At 41.5% G+C, this 23,553-nt stretch overlaps 1 protein-coding gene across 3 annotated transcripts; it reads right to left on the reverse strand.

Annotated features, from left to right (window-relative positions):
• Positions 1 to 1,073: 1,073 nt before the first annotated feature.
• On the reverse strand, positions 1,074 to 23,553 carry adam19 (ADAM metallopeptidase domain 19). Of its 3 annotated transcripts, none has more exons than XM_023328915.1 (23): positions 23,100 to 23,553; positions 22,804 to 22,913; positions 22,610 to 22,680; positions 13,825 to 13,903; positions 13,529 to 13,605; positions 11,066 to 11,267; positions 10,405 to 10,470; positions 9,979 to 10,050; positions 9,714 to 9,880; positions 8,770 to 8,854; positions 8,489 to 8,628; positions 8,193 to 8,370; positions 8,021 to 8,110; positions 7,644 to 7,839; positions 5,584 to 5,692; positions 5,282 to 5,504; positions 5,000 to 5,077; positions 3,602 to 3,710; positions 3,356 to 3,479; positions 3,149 to 3,239; positions 2,697 to 3,047; positions 2,501 to 2,601; positions 1,074 to 2,158 (listed from the first exon to the last, which is right to left on the reverse strand). In XM_023328915.1, exons 1-23 carry the CDS (start codon positions 23,203 to 23,205, stop codon positions 2,152 to 2,154), a joined length of 2,832 nt encoding a protein of 943 aa, XP_023184683.1. In that variant the 5' UTR covers positions 23,206 to 23,553; the 3' UTR covers positions 1,074 to 2,151. The 3 variants fall into 3 exon arrangements, with proteins under 3 accessions (XP_023184683.1, XP_023184682.1, XP_014326195.1); XM_023328914.1 differs by having other exon boundaries at positions 22,804 to 22,916; XM_014470709.2 differs by lacking the exon at positions 1,074 to 2,158 and having other exon boundaries at positions 2,497 to 2,601; positions 22,804 to 22,916.

Raw genomic sequence — 23,553 nt, forward strand, 5'->3', positions numbered from 1 at the left:
CTCACCTGACCAGATTGACCTGATCACATTTGCTGCTCTCCTTCCAGGTCCGGGATAAACTTTAGGCAGGACGCCTTTCAACAAGGACAGCAGTTGTTGTCCTAACTGAGCTGTGGATCTCTGCAGCTCCTCCGAAGTTACTGTGGATCTCCGTGGCTGCAGGGCAGGTTTTCTTCCATTTATTTCTGTTTGTCCACCACAAAAACCGCAACACATCGAAGATTTTTTTGTTGTTGTAACATAGCAGAGCGTCTAGAGATTCGAGGAGCATACACATGCTTAGGATGAACTGTACACGTTTATATCCGAGGTGGAGCCCACAATGACCATTAAGGACTAAAAGCCAAAGCAGAAAGCTGGTGCTAAAACACTTGCAGGATCATCAACGTTGCAAGCGGGGAAAACAAGCCCAGATTAATTGGGTCATTGCACGAGGCAGGGGAGCTTTCAGCAGGTGAGATTCTCCCTTTGCCGCGTCTCCAACCTGCTGAGAGGGGCTGCGGGGGTCTCACCCCTGTGTTTTATCCCTCAGCCAATCATCATCTCTAATAAATGAAACTCTACTGGAAGTGACAGGCTAATTATGCTCACCAGGAGAAGCTGGCTGCAATTAAGCCACACGATGAAACCTTTTTTTTCCCCGCTTGTCAAACCTTCACCCTTACAGTCACAGTTGCCGTCGCCTCACCAGGCTCTTCGGTTAGCGTAGCGTTAAAAAAAAAAAAAAAGGGAGTGTTTGTGAGCGGGTGGAGTCTTGTCGCGCTGGAGGTTGGTTAGTTCAGGGGGTCTGGCCTCTGGTATTTAACTGTCTTTTGATTAGAATAAATCAGAGCGCTTTCATCTCAGTAAAGGCTGCAGAGATCTAAAGGGCAGGAGCATTTCAACGTTTCCACCTAAATAGCAGGGAGGGAAATCATTTAAGCCTGGCAGCGTGTGGCAGGCTAACTGAGAGTACTGACACAGAATAGTTTAAGGGTTATGACTGGAGGATTTCCACTTAAGAGCGACAAGTTTGTGCTTGCAAACTACAAAAATGCGTTCTTAAGTGTTTCATAGACTGACACAAGAAGACATTTGCACATTTGCTTTTTATTTGACGTCCAGTTTCAGATGCATTTGGCAGCATCCATTTGCATAGGTCAGGTGACAAGGTAAGTCATGCCATTTGACAGAGTTATTTCAATGGAATAAGAATATTACCACAATTTTGAGAAAATTGTTGGACGAACGACGTTGCATTTCAAAACGTGACTGCAGTTTCCCCAAATCTGTTAGTTTTTCTTGAACTTTTTACACAATCACATGTGATCATTACAATCACTGTTGTGGTTTTGGTCGACTATATGAATGGCTCAGTTTAACTACTACTATAAGTGAACAGGAAAAAGAAAAATCAGACTGTCTGAGTCGAAATGAGAAGTTATAAGTTATTTGGGATGAAACAGGCACCCTAAAGTGACACTTTATTATTCAACTTCGAAAAGGTTCCATAGATGATATAATTATTTTGATTATTGTGGAATGCCCTACGACTCTTTGATGTACATCCTGCAACATGACAACAAAAAAATGAAAATAAAAAAAAAGACCTCTAAACCTAAACATCCTTTACATTTCTTAACATTGATCATTTATCCTACTTATAGCATGCTTGTGAGATTTTTGCAGTTATCCTGAAACTACCCAAAAGCAATTTATTACCCAACATCATTCACATGTAAGAAGGTCACATGTTTTCTAAATATAAGACATTCTGGGTTGATGATCTTAGGAGTACCATGTTTGGTACGTAGGCTGAACTGTAAACATCATTTTCCTCTTCTTGAATAAATACTTGAAACACTTTCCACTCACAACAAGCACACTCAAGTAAAAATAATAATGATTAAAAAAAAATAAAAAAAAACAGAATAAAATTCACAGCTCTGGTGGTTTCACGTGAAGCAGACACGTTCATTTGCAAACTGCTAGTGAGGCTTTAGATCTTCGACTCGAAACATCTACTCTGCAGCACCTCAGTGCACGTTAAGTGTAAATACACAATCAAGTATTTCACATAGTCCACAGTACTGCAGATTGGAATAAAAACAGTACAAGGCAGTCCAGTTCTGGATACAAGGGGTGGTCCCAGTTCCTTCCTGAGCTTCCAGTTTAAACTCTAGAAAGACGAGGTGCAAAAATAAGAAGCTGATATGAACAAACACATAAACCACTGTGCTTTCCATAAGTATTCAAACACATTAAGCTTTTTTATGTTTCTTTGGAACATCAAATGTTTTATTATTGGGATTTTGCCTCAGATTAAAAGATGCAGTGCACAATTGTGACACATCTGAGCATTTAACCCACTTTACTGTTATGCACTACTTTATGTTGGGCCAGTCACAAAAAACAAAAACAAATTGAAGTTAGCTGAAGTTTAGATGTCTTAACAGTTTAATTGTATAAGAGCTCAAGATTTATGACTACTTGTTGCAAGACTGTTTTCAAACGACTTTACCTGTGTGGCATTTTCTGACCAGCAGATGGAGCCAAAGCGTCATTTCGTCGCAGCACCTTATTTGCAGACTGGAGTCTTTTCACATGAACAATATGGTGATCCTAAATTAAGAAAAAGAAAAAATAAATAAATAAATAAAAAATAAAATAAAATGAAGTTCTGATGTTTACGCAAATGTGTGCTCAAACGAACTTACCGCACTCTGCCTGTTGATTGGACAGGGTGGCGGAGGTCTCTTCGGAGGGTCCGGTCTCACCTGTATTTTAGGGTTTTGAGAAGGTAAAGATGGAGGCCCTGGAAATATTGGGGACGTCTGGCTGGGTCTCTGTCCAGCGTCCTGAGCTGCCTTAAAGAGAGGCTGGGTGTGTCCCTGAGGAGATGTTTGCTTCTGAGGAGGACGAGCTGCAGGTGGGAAGGGGGCCGGCGGCTTCTTTCTGATGTCTTTGTGCTCGGCAGCGTAGACAGGGATGGGCGGGGGCTTCACTGCCGGCCGAACTATCGCCTGTTTGGGTCTACCTGAGCACGACGGGCTCGGATGAGGTGTAGACTGTCCGCGTAAAAGAAAACAAAGTTCAAGGACTTCTACCAAGACGCAACGCATCACACACTCATATCGCCGTCATTATGCACATGAATGCTCTTAATTACCAAATCCTGCTTCGCTAGGAAAGTTGGGTTGGCATGACCGATGACGTGAGAATCAGTCTCCATGGGTTTATCTTCAGCTGCTTCTGAACATCTACAAGATCAATCAACCACAGTGGCTACAAATACAACATGAAACTCGGAAGAGAACATCACATATCAACACCTGTTGCTGTAAATTTTGGTATTTATCGTTTTGACGTTACATACTTCGGCACTGGCAATGGAGGAAAGGCCTTCAGTGGGCCGAGTCTACGTTTGTAGCAGAACCAAAGTCCGAAAGTAGCCAATACCATAAGGAGAACCAGAATAAGCACCGATGGCAGTAGAACGCCTATTATTGGAGTACAACAATAAAAAGCAAACAAAAACATTCAGTACAGGACGAAGATTTAATTTACTGGGAATAAAGTTATACAATATGGCAACATGTGAAACCTCAGCTGGGTTCTGTACCTGGATTCCTAGGAGGTCCGCTGTCCAAACTCCCCCCAGGCCCACTCTGGTTGCACCAAGGAGGAGCCCAGCCCGGGTCGCAGTGGCAGTTATGGTTGTTGTTGCACAGCTGGAAAGAGAAAAAACGTGAAACATGAACATGGGAGGCCACTGTCCTGAAAACGTCAGCCTTTATGCCAACCACAGAAAAAGGTGCAAACATTTTAGAATGACGAAATTCCTTCGATTAGATTTGAAGTTGACTTAAGTCATGCTTAACAGCCAGAACGCCTTATCTTAAAAGCATGAAACAAGTGAGTCACCATTGGCCTTACCGTTGTTTGTTCAGAGCACATTAGTAGTTCTAGCAGAATTATCACATAAAAAGAGTCTTCATAAAAACGCCTCTAAAACTGGCAGGCATATAGAAACGATGAGGTTTTCTCTAAAAATGCAGAACAAAGACAGCCAACTGTTTTAAACAAAATAAACATATGTTGAATGGGTGCACAGCTGCTTGTGACCGACACATAAAAAAAGGAGTGAGTATTTCTACTTTCCCAAAACATCCTACTGTGGAGGGAAAGTCAGGGAGACTTGTCAAAGTAAACCAGATGAATTTCTCCTCATCCACCAAACAGCTGGGATCTTAGTAGTGCTTAGCTGCTTTCTTTCATGTTTTTTTTTTTTCAAACATTGTTTAACTTAGAATACGGGAAATATGAAAGTTACATGTCTGAAAATGACTGAGAAGTTGGAAAAATGATATATTCCCTTTGAAGCATTTTAGAGATATAAACCTAATCAAATTTGACAATAAAAATACAAATTTAGAAAACATTTTTAGGGTGTGTATTTTGCCTTCTCTCTAAATTCTCCTCTTAGAGATTATAATAGTAAAATTTTCAGTAATCGTTAAACTACTACATTATGGTAACAGTACGTAACGCAGGTAACATTTGGGAGAAAAGAAACAAGCTCCCACACAGTCCATCCAAGTGTCACCTTCGGCACTCTTACTTGACTGTGCTCATAATTAAAGCAGTAGAATATTAGGAAAACAAAAAACTGACCCAAATTTTCATAATTTCACTTTATCCTTTCAATGGCACCTTAAAAATTAGACGCTACCAAGTACGGCAGCCAATCAGTGCTATGGGACTCTACTATTGTGCACGTCAAAAATGCAGTGATAATTGGGATTCCATATATTTTTCAGCACGACTATTCATTTTCTGCATCTTTCCAAGTAGGATTTTAGCATTAGTAGTAGGATTCCTACAGTATCGCGTTGTATTTTTAAAGGGAAATAATTTAAATAGTTCTGCTGGCCCCGCTGCCAAGGACGGCTACTTTCCATAATTATAGGCCAGCAGCCAAATAAATCCATCATTTCTGCTGCGACACACTGGGACCTACTCCGTGTCCGTGGCACTTGGCATTGCACTCATCCGCTCTCAGGAACGATGCATTGCGACACTCTCCGTTAAAGCAGATCTGTTAGGGGTAAAAAAATAAAAATAAAAACAAGAGTTCTGTGAGGAAGAACATTAAAGAAGTGGCAAAATAAAATGCAATAATCATGCAGTTAAAAAAAAAAGAAGATAAAAAAAATAAATAATAGAAAACACTTCAAAGCCAGAGGATTTCACACTTCGCTAGTTCTGGAAATCCCATTTAGCATATTTTCACGCGTCTCACAGAGTTATCAGCACACTTGGTTCCCGTCATGACCAGGCCCGGGTCCAGAGTGTCGCCCTGCGGCTCCTCGTCCCCTTGGCCGAGCTTGTACACGTGCGTCCCCAGGCACTTGTACGCTGTCCTCTTGCTGTCCACTTTGACCGTAGTTTCTATGCGGACTGCGTTGTTCTCGATGGGCTTGGCGGCGGAAGCAGAGCACTGGATCTTGCCGCATTTTGCATCCCTGCAGTGAAGTGATAAAGACGCGCATTGGACGAAGGAGGGCCAAAGGAACACTTCCTGAATTTTTCCTGAATCTTCACCTGTCTCTGCAGCGCCTGTATTTTCCTTCTTGGTCTTTGCCGCAGTTGCCGTACATGTCCCCCGCTTTGTTTACTTCTTTAAAACACACGTCAGGGGATGGGCGCGCGTCTGTGGTTTGGAAGAGAAAAAGAAAATCACAATAGCAATACAAAACACACACAAACACACACTTATCCCTCTGTGATCAGCGACCACCTGATGAAGACCAGATGGGCTCCCTTCTGCCTCTGATACGACTCCTTTGATGCATCAAAGACTCTCTAGGAAGACTCTGTTACATCAGAGGGACATTATTGAAGCAGCTCACTTCACCTAAACAGCCTCAATATTTGGAGGTTTTATAGGATAATACAAAAGAATGAAATAATTGACTAATTGTGTAATTAAGTCCAGCAGAGAGACGAACATCTAATGTAAAGTTAAGAGCAGATGCTTTAAAAAGGTTTTAAAATAGAGCAATTTAGATATTAAAATGATTGTTTCCTGAACACAATCCACAATAACCTGACTGCATCTAAAGAAAAATACAGATTGGGTGCTTTTGTCTAAAAATATTTCACTTGGCTTGTATTTGAAATGAATGTGAATGGGTAAGATTATCAGAATCTTTATAGGAAATTGGCCTAAACTACTGCTTCATCACTTTCATCCACACATTATTCAAGACTCAGAAAAACTACTTTACTATATGAAAAGTGGCTTTTTAGTAGCTGTAGTAAATACAAAAATATCCCTTAAGAACTTAAAAATATCATAACATTTAAGCGCGCAGCATTGAGCAGAAGTTTTCCAGCACGGTTTCCATCCATGGAGAGAGACGCTTTCTGAGAAGAAACGTTTTAAAAAAAGTTTTCAAGGGGCTTACTCTTTAGGTTGATCTTAGGAACTTTAAATTAGTAATGAATTGTTGTTTCCCTGACGCATAGATGAGATGAGACTTTAACTTATTCCTCTTCAAAATGGGGAAGATACTGTATGTGATGTCTCTTGATATTTGTAACTTAGGAAATGATTAGGCTGGATAAGGAATCAAGTCAAGTTTATCTTGCCAGCACACTGTCAGCAGGATGGTAGGGAATATAAAGAAACATATCCAATACTCACTGCTATCGAACTACTTTGGGCCACCAGCTTTCCAAAAGAACTACTGGATTCTGTCTACTTGACTTGCCCACTGGTTGTTCAGGAGTGTTGCACAAAGGAAAAAACACATTTTCTGTAATGATGTCTGCTCATCTCTTCTTTAACCTTCCACCAGGAGCCAAACACTCCAGGTGGGTCTGGTCATAAAGAAGGGACGTGCTTGTGGAAAACTCCTGCCCGCTGTTAAGAAACACGGAGAGCCGGTGACGCTGTGGGCCTTTTTCTCTACCAAAATCCACTGAGAACCTTATTAGTGACTGGCATCATGGACTCATAGAAAAAGTAGGACGTCTTAGTGGTCTCTGTCATAAAACTGAATACGGATTGAACAGGCTAGCCTTTCCAATGCTAACACTAGCCTATCTAATAGTAAAGCCAACCTACAGTATCTGTGATTGTAGCCTGCAGAGGAAATGGCCAATCTAGTTTATGACCAGCATAGAATTTCGTTGTCCTTGTGACAATGACAATAAAGATTTATCTTATCTTAACTTATCTTATAGGCATGCTAGTTGTTAGCCTGTCCAAAGCTAACACAACTAAGTATTCTCCTCTTCATTTGCCAGCGCTGGTTGCTTAGTTACCATGCCTACCCATCATTAATCAGACCAGTTGCTGGCTTCAGAATGGATATAGGCTCCTGCAACAAGGAAATAGCCACAGCTGGGTGCGCAATAGTTTTAATTGTGGCGATAAAACCACGCTATAAATGATGATCTTGGAGCTGAAGAGGTCATAAGAAATTATTCTGTATGATCTATAGGCGTGATCAAAGATCCCTTTTTCTGTATGTTACAAAGTTTCCTATAGACTTTAGGAGGCTATTCATAATACTATTACAATGGTATGTAAATAAACTTTCTTAAATTGTGAAACATTCAAATTTGCGCGTATGACATGTGTCTAGTTTACTCACCTCGCCCCCAGAGAAATTGACACTGTTGCTCCAGGGTTAGACACATGCCCGTGTAGCAGTAGGCCCGCCCGTGTGCGCAAGATGTACCGTCCGCCAAGTAGAAATTAGCTGGACACGACTCCGACTTTCCGTCGCAGTACTCTGGTAGATCGCACAGCCCAGAGGTGCCTCGGCAAAGCTCTCCCGGGCTCTTTATCTTCACAGTGAGACACAGAGGAAAGATAAGATGATTCAAAGAAAGCCAAACTTTCTTAAAAACAGTAGTGGTCAATCAAAAAAAAAAAAAACAGAGGGTGTTAACATTTATAAAAAAAAATGTGAAAATTACTTTTCTTTCATTCCTTGCCATAAACAGCCACCTAACCTAACCTGCATACCTTACAGTTATGGCAGCAGACTCCATGGGCACACTCGGCTCCGGCTTTAAGGGTGCAGTTGTTGGCGTTACAGCATGGACTGGTGCATTCCTGTTCACAAAGTTCTGCAGCGTAAAATATCAAAAATGCTGAAAGGAAAAGAAAAAGTGTCTGCACACAGAGCCCGTCTGACCTCTTCCTCCCCACAGTCACATTCCTCTCCGCTCTCCAGGTAACCGTTGCCACAGCGTCGCCCTCCGTACAACGAGTTGATGTTCGGCAGGTTAAAGAGACATTTTCCTCCTCCAGAGTTCAAGTAACTCTTGAGTTCCTTCAGGTTGCAGGGATTGAACACACGGGGAAACGGAGACCTGCAGGACGGAAGAGACACAAACCATATGCTAGCTGCAAAATGAATCGCCTTTCCTATTTTCTTTCTAAATGATAAAGCCTGATTTCACATTATGTTTCATGTTTGTTGCGTTATACCCGGTGGCAGCGGCCATTATGCAGCCACCGTCTTCTGCCTTGGCCTGGCAGCAGCCATCTCTGTCGTGATTCATGCCAAAGTTGTGGCCCATCTCGTGTGCAATGGTGGCGGCGACCCCGACAAACTGTGGCGAGTGATCCTTAGCATTCAAATATGACATAAGGTTAAAAATTAAACGACAAGGACATGCGGTTGCAACTGCAAGTGGAACGCGAGAGTCGTATGTTGAAAATTAGGATTATTGAAGCGTTTTTTGTTTTGTTTTGTTTTTCTCCCTTACCGTGTTCACGCCACCCGACTGGTATTCAGAGCACATGGTTTTAAGTGGTGCCAAGCCAATAGTGCTGCCCTGGAATGACACCCCCCTACACACAAAAAACACCATCAGTAACTGGTTTTGCACAAGATATTTACCGAATGGACCGAGAACTTACAAGGAGTTGGCAAATATATATTTTTTTTATCACAAAAACAAACAAATGAACAAGATCTGAAAATGAAGGTCTATCAGAGTAAAAAGGTTTACCCAGGCCAGGTAGGGGAGTCGTGACCCACATGGTGCACCGATCATTAACCAGAGACCAGCTTACTTCATCAAGTGGAAATAAGAGGATTTAATCATGGTCAAACCATCAAAGCTGGTATAATGGTTTGCTGTAGTTATCCAACTCTGGACTGCCTTTCTAAGCAGCAATGAAGAGCCGGTCTTTATTATTATTTTGTTTTTACATCTTGTGAGCTTCTAAGGATTTTTATTTAAAAATGATAGACTCTTCCATCTCAGTTTTCTGGGGGATCCCAAAGAAGGAAGTCAGGACAAGACGAGACATGAGATACTTTCCCAAGTGATGGAAGTGACCAACCACAGCCTTGAAGCAGTGGTGAAAGAAAAAGTCAGCTTAGCAACAAACAAGACAAGATCGTGTCTGCGCATATTTCCGTAACATCACTGATACGTTTAATCCCTTTATGAATCACTTTTTTAATGGAGCTATTTAGGATATTACTTAATATGATTTCTTGTGCCATTTTTACTTTGCCATCAACTTTTGGCTACTTCCGGATCATTTTTAATTTGAATTAGTTGAAATAAAATACACACTAAAATGTTCCAACAGGTAGCGTACTCTATGGACAAAACTGTACAAAAGTGCAGTTAAAGGAAGCACAGAGATGAAGCTTTTTGGGGAAACAATTAAGTTCCATATGGCGAGAGACACTGACGTGACGAGCTGAGCGTTGTCGTTGGGGAGATTTTTCAGCTCTTTCCGTCTCCAGGACAGGAACGCCGCCAAGGTGCTGTGCGGGTTATCGGACACGCCGATCTTGTCCTGGTCGGTCCACACCTCCAGTCCGATTAAAGCCACACGGATATTCAAAGCCTTGTAGTACTGCGGGGAGACGATGGGGAGGGGGAGAGAACAAACAGGTGCACTGAGTCTAAATCTGACATCTTGCGTGTTTAATAACGTTTCAAACGAGATGCTACCTTGTCAACCAAGTTGGCTGCTCCCAGCAGCTTCTGTTTTGTCTTGTCCAAACTCCTATCGTGCCTCTCGAACTGCAACACAACATGAACCAAAATAAACACATAAGTGACGCACGCATGTGCTGCATTTCTGATTAAACCCATCTTAGTTATTAAAAGAGAATTTCTCAGAGATGTGTCTAAAAAAGAAAAAAAAAAAGTCCGTGCAATGTGTTAAATAATTCATGTTTATCAACTAAACATTTAAGAGTAACCATGTAAGATGGAAATTTATAAAAATCTAAGTTTGATCATGTATTGATATATTAGTAAACATGTGTGAATTGCACATATATCTCTCCAATTCCTAGGTTTAAAGATGCAAAACCATAATTAGCAACTGATAAATGTGGCCATATGTGGGCATCTTCCAACCTATTTCCTTACCTCAGCTCTGTCTGCAACCAGCAGAAGCTCCACATATTTCATGTTCTGCATCAACTCCCTTTTCTCCTGCATACAAAGAGGGTTAATGAGTTAACAGTGTCATGCATTACCCTCCAGCAGCATGCACACCCCTTGAACATTGTATTTGCGTTTTGTCACATCGGAACCACAACCTTCCACTTGCTTTATATGAATTTGACATGACAGCGCAACACAAAGTAGTACACTAGTGCGGCGAAATAAAAGAAAGAGGACACGTTGTTTTTAATTCTGCGAGTTATTCAATCCCTCCTTACTCTGAAAACACCAAGTAAAATGTCTTCAAAAGTCACCTCAGCAGCACTTTCTGGCCTCACCCTGCACATGGACTTAAACATTCAGTTAAAGCTACAGTGAAGCTTGAGCTAAATGGATAATGAGGAAAAGGTTTTATCTCTAGAGTTGGCAGCAAAAGCTCAGAAGAACTTACATCAGTGTCCCTCTTTGCTTTGTCTGCATTCCTATGAGTCAGCTACTTTTTGTTGGCATATCTCATAATATTCTCAGTAAAATAAGTTAAAGTTTGTTGTTGTGACATAACAAAATCTGGACAAGTTTAAGGGTTAGGAATATTTATGAAAGCCACTTTAAAATTTGGATTCTCATCAAGATGGCAACCCACCCTCCCAATCCGTGGCGACATCGTTCCTCGGATGAAGTCATTAAGAGCGCCCCGATGCTCCTCGTCGCCATAGTGATGTGTGCAGCTCCCCTCGGGCAGACGGAGACTCTCCGCTCTGAACACAGCATGCTGCTGGGCGTCGGTGGAATCAGGAAGAGGCTCTACTAGGTAGCTCACGCTTTCGTTCAGAGAAATCAGTCCCCTGAGGAAACGACACATAAAGTCATCCATCATCACGGAAATCATTTCGCATCATTGATTTCAATGATTACCAGTAAGGAAACAGTGCCAATAATAAACCCATTTCTTTCTACTGTCTTACATTTTCACAAGTAATATGTTTTCAGCTGAAACAGGAAAAAAAAAAAATCCAGTAAATTTCATTTTGGTTTCTTTCACTTTGACAACTTTACGTGTTGGCAGAACAGAACAGTGCATGCCTCCTGCTGTTGACAAATAAAGATCAGCTGGGACAGACGCAGCCAAAGCACAATCCTCTCTTGGCTTCTTCGCAAAAGAATGCGTACACAACAGCAGGGTCGCGCAGCTGCAGAGAACATCTGCTGAAGTCGGGCGCCCACACATCGGCGTCCCGCTTTTGATTTGTTTGCATTCCTGAAAAGAATCGACATGAAGATGTACTCCTTCACTTTCCCTCCAGATGTACAGCCTCGCATAAACACTTGATTTGTGGCAGGGTCCCTCATAAGGGCCTCCAAGCGGGAAACATCAGCAGCTCTGAAGCCGTAGGACGAGGAAAAAAACACAATAAAAAAAGCGGGTCTCCACGCTAAGCTGTACTCGATGAACCGATTTTAGAGCCAACGACCTACTGACTCAATGGACTGCATGAGAGATTAGACACACTGTGAACTGTTAAGCATTTGGCCCCAGCATTATCACAGTATAAGTGTTTGTGCAGTCTATTTTTTATTTTTTTCAATTCACAAACAAGCTTCTCAGAAATGTCCCCTCTTGCATACCAAATATGTTTATATTGATTTATAAATTTGAGTACCCTCAGTGTTTTTTTCTCAACGTTAGATATTTGTCATTATCTATGTCCTACATGTTTTTCATTCAGAATCACCATACTTGTCAAGACTCTGTTTTTCTCCCCCAGTTGTTTTTATAGTTTGTGGAAATTTAAATGCAGAGAAAGAAATCATTTTAAACTACTTTATTAGTAGTTATATTTTTAAGTTCCCCAAGACACAAATTACTGACATACTGAAATAGGGTCCCAATTTTCAGAGAGTGGCGTAGCGCCACTTCACAGCTTTTGTTTGGCATCTGGATTAGACCAGGTTATTTCAAAACCTGCAACTCTTGAACTTGACAAATAAGGACTGGGGTATGTGTTCAGTGATCAGTGTTTTTAACCAGACTCCATTTAAAGAGTACAGGTTAATTTCAACCTGAGTTTACTGATTTCAAAAAGCAGAAACATGTCCATTTTACATTTTTGAATGATTAGTCAGTTTGATCATTGGAAAAAAAAACAAAAAAACAGGTGGATTTTCACAGCACTGTGAGAATCCACAACGCTGATTGGTAAAATCCTAAAACCAAGGTGGGACATCTCAAATCAATGATAAAAAAAACAAAAACTAAAATTTAAATATAAAACAATATACAATTTAATGACTAGAAAAATTTACTGTAAGCCACACTCTTAATAAATGCTTGAAAAATATCACTCTGAATAAAATAAATCTGTATAAAAACCAAGATTTACTTCTTATGTTTTTTTGCAATTCTATTTTAATTGACTGACATGCATATCTGTAAAAAAAAAAAGAAGGGGGATTGCCTGTAAAAGTTTTCATCATCAGGATATGATGGTGGCACATCTATAGTTAGAATACTCAGAAACATTATCACAGCTTAACTTAATCTATTACAAGTAATAGATTAATAGATAATAGTACTAGATTCCACTCACAACGTCCTGTTGTTAGTTAAAGGAAACCTGTTCTTTCCACCAGCCTCAAATTTGACGACATGCTCGACTCTCTAAGGGCTGAGGAGCTTTTTTTTTTTTGAACATTCGATTCTGTGAACTCTTATTATAATACTTGTAAAAAAATTTAGGTGAACATTCAAAAGTATACCTGCTAAATTCAGACTAACCAGAGTCTGCTTGTGCTTTCAATTGCCTTCATTTAAACCAGGAAGCAAAAGACATAAAAAAATAAATGATGAGAAAATAATCTCTGTTTTATGACTGAGTGATATTACTGAAAACAACAGCAACCTGCTACAACAAAATAAATGAAAAAGCTCCCATCTGCTAGATTTAATGGATATGCCTGCGCCTTCGTCAAAGCTGTAATGCCCCGTCTTTGAGAATGAATCTATATATTAACTGCAGTCTGCTTTGTGAATTCAATGCACAAGTAAAACACACAGCAGGAGCAAGACATCTGTAAAAGCTCTGTGAATAATGTTAGTTTTCTTTACCTGATCCCTGAACAAGTGCTGACAGCAACACTGGAACCTTCAATGCCCAGAACCTCACCATGGTAGAAACAATTTTCCTGAAAAACAAAGTCTCGTTTCAACCCTCGGCTTTTTGTTTTCCGTTTTCAACGTAATGTTCTTGTATTTTCAGAAAAAACACTCTCGCATTTAACACCGATGCTGATTTTCACTTGATTTGCTCAAGTTCACATTGACTCTTCCTTTTTTTCTCAGAAATGCGCTGTAACGTTTTTCCTGTGTGATTTAGGAGCATAAAACTGTTTCTTTAGACTCACGGGGCTGGCAGGAGAAGCGGACCGGCGAGCTCCATCAGGGCTGAACCAGATTTCCTGATACCCAGGGGCCAGCAGCTGTCTGGAGGCAGTCAACACAAAGAGGACGTAAACATTCGAGACACAGAGCAGCAAAACATATAGAGACCTTAAGGGTGAACGTGAACCGGGGGCGATAATTAATAAGCAACAGCTGAAGGAACGAAGATAACAAAAGAGAACATTGTATCTCAAGCGGTTCTGGGAGATAACCTCACTGAACCAAAGTGTTTTAAAGATTTTCTTAAGTAAATCCGAGATAGTACAGCACAAAAAAGATGTCATAAGTGTTCAAATAAATCTATGTATGTTTTCCTGAATTCCTTCACCTGCTCCCGTGATTGTACAACTCAATGGTAAAAATGCTTTTTGTGGACGGAGTTAGCTCCCCGTGCTCCAGATTTATTTTTTCTACAATAAAAATATTTCTCATTTACTAAACAAGTCTGACTCCACCGCAGAGGCTGATAAATCAGTGGAGGTTGCATGCATGTCTGGACATTGAAAAAACATTGCTTTGGGTAAAGCCTTACTTTTGTCTTATCCTCCATCTTCGTGTGTGTGTGTGCGCGGGCGTGTACGTGCGTGTGTGTGTTTCAGCAAGGGCCTTTGGACTCAGACCAGCGTTGATGCTTCTTTTCCTGTAGTGCTCCTTCCAACTGTGTCTCAATCCATCCTTCCTGTTTTCATTCATAAACTGTGTCTGCCCTACAGATGGTTTTCTTTTGCTCTGCCTCTCCAAGAGTATTTTTCTTCCCTAACATTGAACTTAGAATCCTTTAATCAGTAGTGCAGCAAATTGAGATTAGAGTGAAAGATGCATTTACCAAATCAAGCAACAGCTGTGACTCAGACCAATTTGTCTGAAATGCATTAGATATTGCACAGTTTAATTTTTTTAATATTCATTATCTGTTTCATGCTGCAGCACAAAAGCTGAAAGACAATATTGATGTTGTTTTAAACACTGGGTGAAGTTAGCTTAGTTAATAAAACAACTGAATTTGGAAATGAATTGTCCTTTAACTAACACGAACCAAACGTTAGCTAGCATTCTGAGCTTTAGCGTTGCTAAAAGCTAAGCCACTATCTCTCTCTGAAGTTGTAATTCAATTGAAATACGGGGGCTTTTTTTAAATTCAAGCTGTATGCTAAGCTCATAGCTGCTCTGATAACCTGTTTGTATCTACTTATTGGAAAATCAATGTTAGAGAATGTGTTGCTACAGTGTATGAATTCACAAAAGGCTAATAAATTCAGCCGAATTAGCATTAGCATGGCATTGCTAGGAAAGCTCAGGCTGCTTGTCATAATTGGTCATTTGAACCAATCTATTGTACAAGTGCTCTATGTTTACTGCACCATTTGAGGAATGTTTAATTCCATTTGAAATTCAGACACTACGTACATCAATAACTCACTTTGGAATGAGGAAATAACTGCTAAAACATTTCCTGATTAAGTTCCATCTCCAAGCAAACCTCAATGTCCAATATGGCTTCTACATAAGTTGTAGTGATGATGATGCATTGGTAAACATTTGTATTTCATAGGGTAAACTATGTATTCAGTTCAGTACAACGTCTTTTAGGGACCGTGGTGTTATAGTGTTTGAATGTATAAAATGCTAAGAAGTACCTTTCTATCAACTGGTGCTGCTAATAGAGGAGTAACTGTGCTAAGGAATTATCAACAAGTCTGATAATCAATACAATGAGCTCAGAACATTAGCACAGTATTAGTCAACTCAGGCCGAAGTGTCTGATGGTTTAGCATGGAAATTTCTAGTGAAATACAAACACCACTTAAAAATGGCTGACCACTTTAATAGCTAATTCAGACATCTTTAATCTTTGTCCACCAGTTTCCAGTCATGTATATTTGCCAAGTTAGCACACTGCTTGCTTTACATACAATGCATGTCATACAAATTGCATCTCATAAGGATGCAAGTGAGCAGATCACACAAAATATCTGCTTCTCTAAAGCATGATTAGGACAAATGAAGGGAAGTCTTTTCCGTCCCCCGACAGACGCCCTGAGGGAGGCAAGCCACTTGAAACAATGACAGCCTGTTGATGCAATCTGCAACAAAGCAAGCCACAGACAGAAACAACTACTTCATCAACCACTAAGAAAGAGGAGGCTCTATAATTACATACATGTCCCACACAGAGGACTTAAAACTGATCAGTCAGTGGGTATGTGTCATCGCAAACTGGGCAACCCCCTCAGCGTTTGGATTTGACCTCCTGACCTCATCTGGCCTTCCTTTAGCTTTGCAACCTCTTGAACTTGATCAAGGAGTCCTGATCTTGGGTTTCATTAAGGCTCTGCGGTTTTCAGAGACCGAATGAACAACAAACTCAACTTCAGCCTGCTGCTGCTTCACAGCTCTGCTACATGAGGGGCAATTATGTCGTCTGAAAAAGAAACAAATTCCGTCTCCATTCTTGCTTCTGTTCACACGCCAATCAGCAGCTCTGTGCCTGAGCAAAACCACTCTGACATACCAATCCTTGGGGATAACCGTTTGTGTACACTAGCAGACTGATGGCTATATAACCTGCCCCAGCGTGACATGTAGTCAAAACACACCATCTATGAAATTATACAACTAGCCTCTACCGCTAGCAAAACATTTGTTACACCCTGGTGCAGCTCCTGTCGGTTCTCAACGGTGTTTGGCAGAATTTATTAAAAAAGTATATGTGTTATCCAATCAAAGCAGCACATATCATATTGCATTATCTTTATGGTCATTTACATACCAGAATGCAAATGTTGGCATGCTCATTCTTATCATCAATCGGAGATGTACCACAGATTAATTCATTTAACCTGTGTATAAAATAAAGTAGGTAAAAGTGCTACACTAAACCACAGAGGGTGTGATCAGCAGTTTCATTTCGTCTCAGCATTTCCTGACACATGGGAGGTGTCGACTGGTGATCAAAAACTGGAATAAACAGCGGTGCCACACCTGCGTAACAGAAACTATTTTCCTTTTCAACAACCATGTACGCTCCAAAAGCACAATGTCAATTTGACTAATTTTACATAGCAATATTCATAAACGTATCAAACATTAAAGATTGCAAACACTGCCAGGTGAGTTTAAAAATATAATTCTGATTTGTAAAGATGAGCTCATTTAAACAAAACAGAAAACCAAAAAAGGCATAATGTTGCCACAGTAATGGCAACATTATGCTGTGGGGATTCTTGCCTTGCAGAAAAAGTGAAGTGCCTATTGTCGATTGGAGCTTCCAGCAGAGATCCTAAACATACAGAAAGAGCTACAAAACAAGGACTTTGATCAAAGTATATTCATGTGGTTACAAATTTAACACAAGAAATCCTCCTTGGATCTTATATACCTCATTAATACAAATAAGCAGAAATCCTGGCTTGTAGATTAAATTTATGTGTAATACAACAAAAAATAAAAACAGTTAATTGTCCTTTCACTTAGTATCTATGCACTTCTATACTGATTTAGCACATAAAATCCCACTAAAACAAACAGAAGTTTGCAACATGATAAAATGTAAAAAATAAATTTGCGAGGGATGAAACACTTTAGCGAGGACCAGCACAGCTAAGCATGGCTAGGCGCCGCGAACTTCATTCCACTGCCAAGTTTGAGCCAATCAGCCTGAAACGCATCCCATTGACTTTAGAAAAACTTCAAGCCTTTAGCTTATTTGCATTCCAGTAAATACCATGAGGGCTTTCAAAGTGAGACTGTAAAAGTTCTATGTGTCGGCCAGCGACGTCTGGATGCCTTCCAGCTCTTGGACAGATGCTGTGATTTAGCACAGCAATGTTGCTGGAATCGAGGCTGTCCAGCAAATGAAGCTGAAACAAAGAGCTGGTTCAACGTTGGCAGGAGAGAGACGGAGTGGGGGAGTAATGCTAATGTACTTTGGAGATAGTGATGGGTGGGGACAGGGTTGGGGAGCACAGGGGGGGTAATGTAACAGGGTCAGAGGGTTGCATTCTCTCATAGTATCAGATGACATCACTGCACGGAGGTAGGGGGTCAGGAGAAAGATGGCTGACGCAGAGCAAAAGAAAAAATACATTTCTGGACAGGGCGGATGATGTTTTGGGTCAACGCAGCAAAAAAAATTAAAATAAAGATGATATTACGAGTCAGCTTTCACCACTCCATCGGCTCTACCGTCTTTGCGTTCTCTCGTGGTGCTGAGTCTGTAAAAGTTAGCTTGCGGATGTCATCTGTCTGCGTGTGGCCGCCGACTCCCTAAGCCTCGCTGCCGGGCTCGTTTATTTACACTGGAGCCCCGGGGAGCGTCAGGCGAGGTGAGAAAACTCCAGTTTCCGAGCTGCTCGGTGGAGGACATGACAAGATAAGGGCGAACTAAAGGAGAAGGAAAAGAGCAAAGAGGAGAGACAATGGCCGCGTTTCCTAAGGGAGTGCTACATTCAGGTTCATGCACTTAATGATGTGCAGGAAGGGCACTAAGCTGAAGAATGGAGAAAGTCAGGCAGAGGAGGAAGAGGTAGAATCCACACGGGTCCTGTCTGAACCAGAGAGATATAACTCACGCCCAAACCGACCCCAACTGTCGCAACTTTTCCTCTCAGCTCGTCCTTGCTCAACCCTTCTCCTCCGGTCCATGACACGCCCTTTCACACTGCTTCCTCTCCATCTCGCGGTGTAGTTGCATTACCTTTCGTGCACTCTGAGTCAGCCTGCTCTCACTGATCCACGCCTTGCTCTTAACCGAATCAGCCCGACGCAAGTGCGCTGTGGCCTTTCATTTAGATAAAAGCTCAGGCAGACACACACACACTCACACACGCCCCCACACACACAGACAGAGAAGAATGACTGGGAAGGACAGAAATGGATTGGGTTTGGACTCTGGCCATAAAGAAAACCAATGCCGACAAACACTAATGTCTTCTGTTTTCTTTCACGTTTTGTTGCTGCGATTGGCTAAAGAAAGGATGAGGTAAAGCGGGGAGAAAAGAAGGACAGCTGGAGAAAGATAGCCCTGGAGCGTCACAAGAGACAAATAAAAAGGATGACATCGAGATCATTTCACAGCTGCTTTAGGTTTCCCATTTATCTGCTGACCTTGTAACACAGTTTTGGGTGCAGAGAGGATGCAGCCAGGATACTACCATGTATTTACTGGCAGCGTTTCATCTGGCTGCTCCTGAAAAATCATTAATCTTCCCCCCCGACACAAACTGCAGTCTTCCCCGGCCAAGCTTTTAGTCTCACAGCCATTTGCGTCTCAGCATTGGAAACGAATCAAAAGTACTTTGGGAGTCTTTATTGGGAAACAAAGGGGCGAAACCATGATTTGCGATGGGGGGGAACATAATACTAGTGCTAAAATTAAATTAAAAAACAGGCTCTTTCCAGAAAGTGTCAGAATTATTCTGTAGGAACTTGAACAAAAAGTATTGTTGCACTCAATGCATTTAGGCATATAGATGTGGTTAGGATGATTTGCCGGAGTTCTAGCAAAGCACAAGAACGGGGACAGAAGAGGAGTCAAGTGAGTTTTGTTGCTGATGGGAGATGGGATGATCTGAGTATTTCAGAAATACCGTGTTGACGTCAAAGGTGAAAGAAGAATGCGAAAACTAGTTTGAAATGACACAAAGGAAACAATCTTTGGTTTCAAAGTAAGTACATATTGTCAATTAAGGCTTAAAAAAACCCTGGAATTATTGGAGCACAATATTTTAGTAAACAGCGGTATCAGTGTTGGTTTTCTTCACCTCAAGAACCTTTTGTCCAACAGCAAAGATTAATCAGATATGAATGATAAATATTTATTTAAAGACCAAATATCATGATATATTAGAGCTAGGATATCCAACATGGGTGAGCCATGACGAAGCAAACTGATGACAGTGCCCAAAAAAAAAAAACAAGGTCTATTTGCTGGAAGCAAGTTTTGTCAAAGGACTGAGGAATTATTCAAAACAACTGTGGATAATAACACTCAACTATCAATGCTGCTGGAGTATTTCAGCTTTCTTTCTACATCACCACATGTGTAGCATTATTAACTTAAAAGGAATTTCACGGTCCCGCTATGGTGAAACTCAGCAGCCTGGAATCAGCAAAAAGCACTTTTAAATCCCTGGGAATGGTGCCTGTTTAATGGGTCTTCAAGCGACACTTCTCAGACAACATTTTTCTCGACTTCCTCCTCTTCTCTGAATAAATACTTAGAAAAAAGACATTTTGTAAAGTCAAATCTGAGCTACAGATTTTGCTGTTACCGAGATGGAGACAATAAGCTCCAAACCCAAACATAATTAAAAAGGAAAAGTTGTAAAAATGATGACTTGTGGTGCTTAAGAGCATGGGCTGGCAAGCTACGCTGTGAGAGTGCACTAAATCTAAATCTGCGTGCCAGGCAGATGGGCTGCAAGACACCATAAAACTCTCGAGGATCCAATTAAATGTTAGAAGTTATGATGAGTGTAAATTTTGTTAAGTATGTTCACGTAATGAAGCAAATGCAGTCTCTAAGTGAAGTGCAGCATTCGAGCTATTACAAACGCACAAAAATATAACAGGACAAAACCTAACTGGATATCTTTCCTTTTCCAAGTGAAACTACAGCAGAAGTGAAATGTTCAGACCTTTTTCTGACCCAGAACAAAGGAAAATTGCACAAAATTGATTTCAAAATGCTGTTTTCTCTTTGCGAGTAAAAGGTTGGATTTCCTCTTTCTTGGAACAGCTTGTAATCCTTTCTTAACACCTTCTCCATCCTGTTCTGAGAAACAGACTGTACAAGTTTTATCTAATCTATGTCAAAACCTCACAGGCGTCACTTCATCAGTCATCGCTGCCGCTCTATTTTCTGAGCACACATGGTCGGACAGGTTGTGATTGATGAAAATCCCTTCTCCCAGTGGGAGGTGGGGGGGCCCTAACAGTGTGACCACCTGCCGGGCCAACGTAGCGGAGGGGAAAATCCCTCGGGGTGGGTGGGTAGGGGAGGAACGTTCATCCAGACTCACTGGAGACGCAGCTCTGTGAGAATCCAAATGAGGAATACACTCGAGGGCAAAAGCAGACTCCGTGGCTGACGTTCATAAAGCCTCTGCTGTCCACTTGTCTGCTGGCTCAAATCCAAGTGATAAAACCTCAGTTCGTTTATCGTAAAACGCAGACCTACCCTGCAAACTTTCGATTAAAAAGGGGTAAGACACTCGGCTCTCGTTCTGCCATCGTCTCATTGTTAGCGGACAGGAACCGCTACATCAGATTGCAGGATGTTCGCTGGAGAGGCACAATCTCACTTCCTGTTAGCTCAAGGCGGACGGATCGGGTGTCTGTCGTCCACCACGACCCCCACCTCTCGTCATCACCCACCGGGGGCGCTGACCTTGTGAACGCGTCCATGTCACAGCGAACATCTGGTCAAACAAACAAGGGCAAGCAGGTCGGCTCGCTGATGACTGAGATGCCGTAATCCTATGGTTCTCAAGCACCACTGGTGGTACTTGGGTTGTCATTAGTGTTACTTAGAGAAAATTTCACTCTCGACTTTTTTACAAAACAAATGTGGAGCAAATTAGCTGTAGGGGTAATAAATCACAGATGCAACAGAAGGCTGATCTGTTGACAGGCTACAACCGAGATGAAGACGCAGTGGAAAAAATGCCCCCGACTCCATTTCTTTTACCTTGGATCAAATAACATCGTCAAACCCGACTTATTCGTCCCTAGTAAAGAAAAGCTTCCCCACCGCATGATGTTGCCACCACGTTCCACCCTGTGGATTCACAGTGATGCACAGTGTAGGTTCTCCACCACACATTAGCACATCGAATGTAGCCCATAACGTTTGATTTAAATAATCTGACCAGCCGACTATGTGGCTTGTGGCAAACTGTAAAAGGACTTTTTATGGCTTTCATTCACCGGTGACTTTCTTCTTGCCGCTCATTGGGGAGTGCGCTATAGATTCTCCCTCCTGGGCTGTGCATTTCTGCAGTTCCTCCAAGCAGCCAAGTGTGCCTACTTTTTCCATTTTAAGATGACTGAATGGATGAATTATAGTGCTCTGTAAGATGTTCATCCTTCTCCTCAACTTTCTCCCTGGCCTGTCTGCTGTGTTTCTTGGTGTTTATGATGCTGTTTGTTCACTAAGGTTCTCTAGCCGAACACATTTCACTGGACACATTTTTATTGAGATTAAATTATTCGTGTTTGGACTGGATTAAACTAATTTGATGGAAGTAATTTGCTGCAGACTGGATTTTATTTATGGGCATTCGAGTAAACGGGGCTGCCACACTTTTAAGACTATTGTTTGTCAGGGCTTCCTCCAGTGCATTGTAAGCCTGGCGGGCCAGCAGGCTTTACTTGTGCCCCCACCAGGCTAAGCCTTGCTTATTTTTTAAAGTCTTTTTTAAAAATATTTGCATTTTTTAGACTTTATAGTTGTTGTTCAGGTGCTAATCTTCCAATCCTTCAATAACACATAATTATTTAAGTGATATTTTCAAATTTCCTGTCAACTTGAAACATTTTTAACTCAAAAACACGACTGGCTGCTGCCCTAGTGCAGCCCAACCACTCAGCAGGTTTTCTGGGGTAAACCTCGTTTGTAAAACAAATTTGCAGATCATCTAACATTTTGGCCTGCCACCAAAAAACATAAATAAAATATACTAAAGTTTATGTCTCTAATGCAAATAAAACAAAAATGATGCTGTGGCTTCCTGAAGGTACACTCACTCGTTTTTTTCCAGGTGTATCCTGAGCTGCTGGCCCTCGGCTGAGATCAGAACCTGGACCTCTGCCGGATGCTGGAAAACATAAACCAGATGAGATTCAGCCATAGCAACACACTCTGGCTTCACATGAGAACAAATCTCAGCTGTTTTGACAGTTGGGTAAATATCCAACATTTCTCTCTCTCTCACACACACCTCTTTGTTGGCAGATCTGGTGTGTCTACGAGGATGCAGCCACACAGGAGAGGTAACCTCATAACTCTGGATATGTTCGAGGACGCCTTTCAATCTGCTCTGATTGTTTTCTGCTGCAGGAGGAATAACAAAGAATTGGGGATAAACAGGACAAAGCTGCATTCTCGTCTATTTAATTAAAAATAATCTCCAGCAAATGCATATTTTGACACCGCATCCCGAAGAGGAAAATTGCAGTGGAAACGAATCCCCCAGCGTGCACAAACAAAAGCCCCCCCAAAACAAAACCGCCTCACCTTTATAAACAGTGTCTTCAGAGCCAGCAGCAGAGACTCGGTGCAGAAAAACTGTGAGGCAGAGACACAGAGAGACCCGCACGGAACCGACAGGAGGGGGACGCATTCTCCTGATAAAACAACCGAGCCCACCGAGACGGAGCCGACCAGAGAGCAGGCTGGTGTTTCACATCAGATGGAGAAAGCGTCGCCAGTTAGACATCGCGATAAGCCGGTGTTATGCCCAAAAATGCATGCCTGCCGAGAATTGCATCCCCTGTCGCGGGAGCGCGCATCTTTCTAAACACTCGCATTTTAATGAGGAAACGGACCGAAGACGAAACTTTTAAAGATATTCGTAACAATATCACGTTTCTTAAACATGTCAGCCTTAAAACGATGGGTTTTATATCGCAGATTAATTGAAATAAATACGGTTTTTACACATTTATTGAGACAAATGAGTCGAACGTTT

Source organism: Xiphophorus maculatus, chromosome 23 (genome assembly GCF_002775205.1).
Source record: "Xiphophorus maculatus strain JP 163 A chromosome 23, X_maculatus-5.0-male, whole genome shotgun sequence".
NCBI lineage: Eukaryota > Metazoa > Chordata > Actinopteri > Cyprinodontiformes > Poeciliidae > Xiphophorus > Xiphophorus maculatus.

What these genes read in the sequence shown, in the direction of transcription:
- adam19 (XM_023328914.1), bottom strand. Translation starts at nt 23,205, where the DNA reads ATGCGTCCCCCTCCTGTCGGTTCCGTGCGGGTCTCTCTGTGTCTCTGC. An exon ending in CCAAGTGCCACGGACACGGA is followed by an intron (nt 3,711 to 4,999) that starts GTAGGTCCCAGT and finishes TTCTCTTTCCAG; the next exon opens with CTGTGCAACAACAACCATAA. An exon ending in CGGACCTCCTAGGAATCCAG is followed by an intron (nt 3,480 to 3,601) that starts GTACAGAACCCA and finishes CTCCAATAATAG; the next exon opens with GCGTTCTACTGCCATCGGTG.